Here is a 9010-nt window from a genome sequence, read left to right as displayed (position 1 = left end):
TAATTGTACAGGAATAGTTGTGTCTTTGTATCATGGTGCAGGAAGGAGAAGGCAAATGGTCTCTTTCATCAGCTATCCAGGAACCTAAAAATCTGCAGCTTTGAAACATATAGGAAATTTTGTTCCAGGAAGACCACTCTGTGGAGAGGAGCTTGGAGCAGACAGAAAATCAGCTTTCTCTTTTAAAGCACAAGCACAGCAGACAGTGCTCTCACCCCAAGGACTACATTACTTATTTTTGTACTCTCCTCGGTGTGAAAAGAGGTGAGTTTTCCTGAACAGTTTAATTCAGCCAAGTAATTAGGGGAGTAATGAAGGTATGATAGAGATTTGGAATTAGGTGTTTCTGGAAGGAATCTCCATCATAAGAATCCAAGAAAAAAAACAAGCTGAAGTGCAGCTTTATATCACCACAGCTTCTAGTTGTGCTTAACCAATGGCTCTGTTCTACACAGAACGTGTAAATGTGGCCTCCATTGCAGGTATTTATACGGTTGTGAAGTAGTTATTATTCAGGTTTAATAAAGTGGGGGTTTTTAAGGCACTATAAAATCCAAATCTGATTCTTCTTTTTCTCCTCAGACTTTTTTTTTTGTGTCTGAAATGCCACTTGCATGAAAAACAAACAAGATGTTTTTTCCCCCTAGAAAGGGAAAAAATTAAAAATGACAATACAAAGAGCTCCTGAAAGGAGTATCTCCTCTGAAGTCAGAACCATCCTAATGGCTGGAAAACAGCCTGAGCAGAAACTCTGGATTCAAATCCTGCAGATAAGAGCAAGCTTCACATCTGCAGAAGTAAGAATTTATTAATCCATATTTTGAACCCTCAGGTTCCCAGTGTTACAAAAGATGTGAAGAAGGTCAGTCTCTTCCCTCTTTTCTAGATTCTTCAGCTTGATTTTAACATCAACTGCAGTATTTGACCTGCTTTAATACACTTCTGACTGTTTTTAGCCTCTGTGGTTATTTCACTGCCCCATGAAAACAGCCTTTTCCTCAGCAGACAGAGTAACAAACAGACAGTGTGGCTGTCCATGTAAGTGTGAACAGCTCAGGCAGCAGAGGAGGATGTGAAGAGTAGCAGTAGTGTCTGTGGGTGATTACTGTTTTCTTGAGGCTCCCTGAGTTGCAGAGCCAGAATAAGAGCTTTAAGATCTCGAATTCTGTTACTGGTGAAGTGAAGCCAGGGTTAAGTCATAACGCATGGAATTACGACACAATGACCTGCATGGGTGATTTCCATGCTTTGGTGGCTATGTGCTTTTCCAGGGGAAGCTGGAAAAGGAGGTACCTCCAGAGAGGGTGGTGCTCACCTGCACCACCTCACTGACCCTGCCTTGAACCGGCAGCTGGGACACCAGCAGGTGGAGTCCTCACACCACTTTGCCAGCACTGTTGGGCTCAGTGTGAGTCGACCTGCAGGGACCTGGGGACATGATCCTTGAACAAGTTCAAGGGTTGCAGAAGAGCAAGATGTCAAGTGAGAACTTGTTTGATTAATCTCATGAGGCTGCAGGCCCCCCAGCTCTGCTGGCCACTAGGGAGGACAGCACAACCATTTTTCCCTCTTCAGTAGAAGATGGTGTGAGGGAAGGAGGTCTCTTCCTTGGGTGAACGTTATCATCATAGAATCATAGGATGGTTTGGGTTGAAGGGACCTTACACGACAGCTATTTCCAACCTCCCTGCCAGATTCCACTCACTAAATCAGGTTGCTCCAATAATTATTAATGAAGAAACACTCAAATAATTATGACTAGTGCTTCAATATATATCCCAAGATCTCATTGTCAGCTCATAGGTTTTGTAGCTCAGAGCTTCAACATAGCTGGAAGATGGAAAGCAAACTTTATTCCCTGAGAAGTAAACTACCTTCTAGTTTTCCTTAATATCCTTTCCCCACTGTGGACCTCACTTTCAAGTTTGGAGGCTTGCTGAGAGCCAGTGCCTACAATGATGCTTGTATCAAGAGAAGGCTCAATAGCATGACCTGTGGAATATGAGTCTGCATGTTTGTGTTTTCTTAATGCTTGTGACAGGTCAGCTGGAAGGCCCAGGATTCTGGATAAATAAATGCATTTAAATGCCAGATCTTTGCCTCTGGTGGATTTTAGGTCTTCACATCCTGAATCCTCAGGACTTGGATCTAGCAGCTGAAATGCAGCCATCACCTTTAAGGCCTTTACAAGGTTCACTCATGCAATTCCATACAGCATTTTTGCAACAGGATTGTGTAACAAGACAGGAAAAGAAAGCTATATGGGAAGAAGCTGCAGATTCTCGTTCATCAGCATGTAAATTTGTTCTCAATTTAATTACTCTAAATCTTGTGTTGAGCCCTAAGAGTGCACAAACACTGGTGCCACAATCTTCCTAAGGATGGTTTGAGATCTCACAGCATGAACTGCTTGTTCTCTAACAAATATTTGGAATAACTCTTGTATATTTTGCATTAATCTTGTTAAAAGGCCTTTCATAGATAGTTGTCACATTCCCATATGGCAAGAGGAAAAGGTTCTCCTAATGATAAAAACCAGCAAATCTGTGACCTCTGTAAAGAAGGCATTTCTTAAGTATCCCCCAAAGCCAGACCTTGCTCCATGTCCTCCAAGTCTGTTCTCATACAAGAGCCATTTTTTCTGACACAGAGGATAAAAGCCATTATTTTTTCCATCTTTGCTTAGGCTGCTTCAGATGACAGTGCAGAAAAGGACAAAGAATAACATTTTGGAACCACCATTTAATGATCAGAACTTGCTGAAGGCAGAAGGGTAAAAATTGGAGAAACTGCACTGAACACCCAGTGCACATCCAGTCATCTTAGTGAGGGGAACATAAGTACCTCAGTTCTTAGGGAGCGGGAATAGGAAATTAAAGGGAGAATGAAACAGCAGATTAAAAGTGAGACTACTGACAAAAGAGAATTCATCCAAACAACCTAACTGCCCTGATTTTGAGTAAGCTTTTGTCAGCCAGGCTGTAAGGTGTTCAGGGCAGCCAGAGAAGTAGATATGGAAAAATCTAACTTTGGTGAAGAAGGATATTTGCTTAAAGCGAATGTGTATACAAAAAACATTACATATTTATGTGAATACTTCAGTTTAAATTAAAGGCATATATTTCTAAATTGTGTACTTTTAGATAAGGAGTCAATGGCTCAATTACAACATGTTCTTGTTGCTGTGCTCATGTATTTCACAGGGTCTAGTAAGGAGGAGACATCTGAGAGAAACAGACACACCCTTAGCATACACAGGATAGTGAAGTAACTCTTCCTTTGTTATATGGCTTTCACACTCTGGGGAGTGTGAAGTAAATTGGTGTCTTTGTTATATAGCTTCACTCTCCGGGGAGGAGGGTGAAAAAAACCACATTTGGAAGTGTGTGAGCAGCAGGAGGGAAGCGTGTATGCCTCCAAAGAGGTAAAAGTTTGTCTTTCCAATATGTGCTACACTAAGATACAAGAGATCTGGCTTTGCTTTGTGACTGTGATCTAAACATTATTATTTCACTATCACCAGAGAGGGGTACCTAAGTTCTGTGCCTTTAACAGAAAAGGATTTCCACACATCCTGCATTCACCTTGCCTGTTGTTACATGTTTGAAGCACGGTAACAAACACACTAAGTCTTTTCAAGCTTGGTTAGATCAGAGTTCCTATGTGCTAAAAAGGCCTTAGGGGTCCTTTGCTGTAAATTAAGTTTGGCTCATCTGTCGTCAACCTCCCAGGATTATTCTGTGATGTTTCTACCATAAGAGATTTCACAGGGGCCCCCCTGTATTTTAGCTTACTCAGAGACTAGTCCTCTGCTTTCTATTTTCTCTGTCAGTTCCTATGTCAGTAACCATCTTTTTTTCTTCCTTTCCAGACCTGGACAACCTGTGCAGGTTTGGAAGCAATGGTCCCACTGGTATCCTGGGAGAAGGATGCATTGGAAATGAAGGATTGAGGGCATGAGCAGTGCAGGAGTGCCCTCTTTCTGCAGCAGCTATGTTACACCGAATGTGGCAGCTCTGTGGGAAGTGGTGCCGTTGGTCCAGCCCTTTCATCCATCTCCTCACCCTGACTGTGGTGACTTTTGGTGTGCTGGCACCTTTGATCTGCCACCGGCTCCTGCACTCTTACTTCTACCTGCGGCGCTGGCACCTGAATCCCATGAGCCGGGAGTTCCTGGAGCAGAACCAGCAGGAGGGCCAGGATGCTCTCCATTACTTTGAGAAGATGCAGATGCCAAATGCCTCCGAGGCCTCTGGCAGTGATGCCTTCCAGCCCTTGCTGCTGATCACCATTATCACTGTGCAGAGGCAGAATGATTTCCACTATGTCTTGCAAGTGGCCTCCCACTTCCACCGTCTTCTCCAGAAATGTGGGGCGCATTGCCAGAACCACCGCATGCTCCTCTGTAATGTGGAGTCAGACCCCAGCAGCCATCAGGATGTCAGGCTGCTGAGCAGTCTCTTTCCTATAGTCAGTCGTGACAGAACTGGAGAGAATCCTGATCCCAGCCTGAACCAGTTTGAGAAGGAGAAGCAGGACTACGTCTTCTGCCTGGAGCAGTCACTGTTGGTGTACAACCCAGAGTACATCCTCCTTGTGGAAGATGATGCTGTGCCAGAGGAGGAGATATTTTCTGTCTTGCAGCACCTCTTCTCGGCCCGGTTCTCCAAGCCCTACCTCAGAGACGCTCTCTACTTCAAACTGTACCATCCCGAGAGGCTCCAGCGCTACTTCAACCCCGAGCCCATGAGGATCCTGGAGTGGCTGGGCCTGGGCATGTTCCTGGGGCCGGTGCTGAGCTGTGTGTACTGCCGGGCCGCAGGGCGGGCGGGCCCCAGCTGGTGCCTGGTGGCTTTCTTCGCCCTGTACAGCATGGCCCTGTCCGAGCTGGTGGGGCGGCACTACGGGCTGGAGCTGCGCCGCCTGCACCCCGCGCTCTACAACGTGGTGCCGGCCAGCGAGTGCTGCACGCCTGCCATGCTCTTCCCTGCTGCCTCTGCCCGCCGGGCCTCAGGATACTTGCGGGGGCTGGGCTGCCGCAGGGGCTTCGCCAAGGACACCGCCCTCTACTCGCTGCTGCAGGGCAAGGGCGAGAATGCCTTCGTGGTGGAGCCCAACCTGGTGCGGCACGTGGGGATGTACTCCAGCCTCCGACTGAACAGTGACCCGAAACTGCTGTGAGCTGCTCCTGCCTTGCTGCACAAAAACACCCAGGGCACTCGCCATGGGGCAGAGGGACAGTGTACAAACTTGGATTCTGTGCTGCCCGCACTGGGCAGCCCATGTCTCCATGTGGGCAAAGAATAACTCTCTCTAAAAGTACAAGTTTTCTTTAAAAATCAGCTTTTGTTCACAGAGACCCTATTTAATACGAACTTGGAACTAATCACCATGCACCACCTGGGAGGGAACTGGAGGATTCCAGATCACTCTCCTTAGTCATTCCCAAAGAAAAGCTCTCACACCAACACGCACAGCTTTCCTGCCTACTGCCCTGGACAATGGTTACAAAAATCCTTACGTTAGGGCAGCAGAAATGTTTCAATGTTTAGGACAGTGAATGTTTCAAATTTAAGCTAATGAGGAGGGGAGGCCTTATTTCCCCATCCTTACTAAGGTCTCATCTCTGACCTGTCTCTGTTCTGCTGTGGTTTTGAGTAGACCCTTCAAAAGCAGAAGTGGTTTGCAGGAACTTTCCCACAGATTCTGCCTAGATGCCTTGGCTTACTTTTGTATAGAGAGGGTAGATATTTCACAAAATAAACAGGTAATTTTCTGTGAGAGACAGCTGTAGTTACAAAGGCATTGGCGGTTTCTCTCCTGCAGTCAGAGATTCATTTTCACACTAGCTTTACAGACATCATATCCCAATTCAGCAGACGACAGGGCCCAGCATGTGGCTGTGAATAATCTTCAGTAAAACACAAACCTGCCAAAAATGCACAGAGAATTAGATACTCCATGGTCTGTACTTCTTCACTGCATGTCTCCATTCTGAAGTAACTTCATTTCCACTGATTATCTGTCCTGACAGCTTTGCGAGAATCCACCCCATCAGCCAGTTTTTAATTGCTGATGAAGGGTTACATTTTATAGTTCTGTTTCTAAGCCTCTGTGCAGCTGTGCCTATTTTATGTTAGAATTTCAGCTTTGGTGTCCAGTGTTCCTTTCAGCAAGCTCGTCCAGTTCAGACATCTGCTGTGGTTTGTATTTTGCAAACTGCATGCAAATGAATATTACCATGCAGCACCTAATTGTGCTTTTTTGGGGTACCATGTGCTGCTCAGATAAACAGGTAATAAACAGTTAAATGTCTCCCTTTATAGAACCCAAGTGTTTGCCTTCTTGCTTTATTTAAAAACAAAATGTCAACAGAAAGGCACAGAGACCAGTGTCATTACAGCATTTATCTTCATGTCCTGTTACAGCTGTTTCTCACAGCCCAGGAAAGTTGCTGCAGGCAGCTCAGTTTCAAGTTGTATCCTTGTTTGCTATACCCACTATTTAAATAATAGCAAAGATCTGTGTTTTGATAACAGCAGCATTGCATGCTTGCCTGTTTTTCATTCTAGGTCATGATGCTCGTTTGCAGACCAGCTTTAAGTTGCACAGAATGCAGAACAAAGTAAACTCTTCCTTGTGCAATCTCCTTGGTGGTTTGAGTCTGTTCTGCCCAACACTCCCAACCCACCCAATGTACTTGTCTGCAGACTCTACTGTGGAACCAAAAATACAGGGGCATTTCTTCCAGTGGAGTTAAACAGCCAGGCTCTTCATATCAGGGGTGAGGGCTGTAGGTGACTGGGGAAAACAAACCACTTAATAAACAATACCTCTGATTAGATAGGGATGAACAAGCTGGACTTTGATATTGTTAAGCAAGACTGCAGAGTACAGAAAACAGGAAACATCCAGCACAGTGTGGACAGGTGGGTAGGAGACAGACTCCACTCTGCTTGAGCCTGCTCAGATTAGACTTTAACCTCATCACGCAGGCAGCAGCCTCATAGGGCAACAGAGCCAGGTGTTTTTCATGTGGATGCATATTATTCTTGGACATCTTTCCAACTTCCAGTGTTTTTTTCCATTCCATTTCAATCCATTTTACAGGTTTGACCACATCCAAAAGTATTATTTAATTTACTTAAGTGCAGAGAGAAGCTATACATTTGTAATTTTCCCTGTGGTGACCATATAATCTCTGAAGTTGCTTCATCTATTTGTTTTTCATCATTCTTTCTGAGGTGTACTACTCTCTCCCATTTACTTATTCATCTCTCTCCCATTTACTTTTTTTTTTTAATTTAAGATGCTAGGTAATTTGAGTAGTTAAAGACAAAACATTATCAGAATTATATTGGTAGAAACAGACGATAAGAATCACAATCTGGAAAATTGTAAGTAATTACAATATTTTAATCTGTCTTTAAAACAGTCTTTCTGTTGATTTTAATATATATTATCCAGCAACACTTCACCTAAAACTTAAGTGCACGACTATCAGATCCTTTGACAGCAAGGCTGGATATAACGACATCAATTAAATTGTCAAATTCCAAAAAATAAGCCCACAAATCAAGACCTAAGTAATAACCCATGACACATGTGAATACAGTTTTCAATGGTCCTTAATATTTTTAAATACATACTTCTGTCAACTTCTATATGGGAATTCCAGATAAGAAGGCTGACACCAGCAAAGTCTCCAAGACATTCAAATAGAAAATTCACTTATGTTGTAACACATTTCTTGTGTTTTAACCTAAGCAGTCTCTTTTATAGCTAACTACTGCTTTCTGTTTCTATGCTATAAAAGGCTCAATAATGAACATTTAAACCCTGTAACTAGGGCTTAAATGCACCTTATGCATCTGCTTTACAGTGATGTTTCAAACACAGCTATAAGTCTTTTATATTGCAAGACTGTTTATATCAACTCTTTCATGAACACATAAAAAAGCCATGATATGTGTAGAACTGCCCCTGTACTTAGTTAGATATGTATTTAAGCAATCAATTCGCAGACATCCAAAACTCAAAACCAGCTAGTAATCCTTTCTCGAATAAATTATTATACTCTTCACTAAAAAAGTGTATCAGCAATCACTGCGATAGTCTGAATAACCATTTTTAAGAATACAAAAAACTGAGGGTAGTTGTTCTTTAGTGCAACTGACCTCCCTTCTTGTTCATCCTATCCTTATCCTTGACTGGGATCTTTGTCCTATGTCCTCCTTCCTATGCCAGAGGCTGAGGAAGATGAGGAGCCCCAGGACTGAGAGATGGTTCTGCCTCTGAAACTGAACTCCCACTGGGAGCCCTGTCTTCCTGGCCACTGGAAAGGTGTGAGAGTTGCCAGGTCTGAGATCAAACACTACCTCCATGAGACAGAATTACAGCTTGGATAATACAACAATTTTGGCATGGAATAGTTAGTGCAGGCAATGATTTGGTATTTATCATGGGCCAAGTTAGTTGTTTGATAAATGCAAGTACACTGCATATCACTCATGATGAAAGCTTTTCCCTCTTATTATTATTTAGGAAATCACACTACTATAACCTCATTTTTAAGGGGCATATTTATCCTCAAAGTATGATTATGTGTGATGGAAGTATGTACTCTTTTCCACTGTAACTTTAGTATCATTGTTATTTCTGCACAGTGTGGTCAGTGTGATGGGTCTGCATACTAACAGTGACATCATCTACTATAATTCTTCGTTTCATTTGCTGACCTGAAAAGGCTCCCATTCCTAAATTAAGTGAAAAAATTAAGTGTCTTGTATATTCACTTTTTTTCCCCTGTGTCCTCAAAATCTCTGTGAGGACCTGTAATCCTGTGCTTGGAGTGCTGGATTGAAGGGTTAGAAGGCCTGGAAAGGATCACACCAGCAGTTATCCATCTGGAAATACATTTATGTACTTCTGAAGAGTTAAGAATGAAAGGTGGGCTGTAGGGGATTATTTAAAGTGCATCTAAATGTCTGACACTGCCTTTTTTCAAGAA

The 9010-nt window shown here is 43.3% G+C and overlaps 1 protein-coding gene across 1 annotated transcript; it reads left to right on the top strand.

Moving 5' to 3' along the window:
- Positions 1-132: 132 nt before the first annotated feature.
- On the top strand, positions 133-5712 carry PGAP4 (post-GPI attachment to proteins GalNAc transferase 4). The gene is made up of 2 exons (XM_039709586.1): positions 133-264; positions 3872-5712. Exon 2 carries the CDS (start codon positions 3994-3996, stop codon positions 5179-5181), a length of 1188 nt encoding a protein of 395 aa, XP_039565520.1. The 5' UTR covers positions 133-264; positions 3872-3993; the 3' UTR covers positions 5182-5712.
- Positions 5713-9010: the final 3298 nt, after the last annotated feature.

The sequence above is a fragment of the Passer montanus genome, unplaced genomic scaffold (genome assembly GCF_014805655.1).
Source record: "Passer montanus isolate IOZ18808 unplaced genomic scaffold, ASM1480565v1 scaffold218, whole genome shotgun sequence".
NCBI lineage: Eukaryota > Metazoa > Chordata > Aves > Passeriformes > Passeridae > Passer > Passer montanus.
The sequence above is the reverse complement of the archived record's forward strand: the minus strand, read 5'-3'. Positions and strand labels throughout refer to the sequence as shown.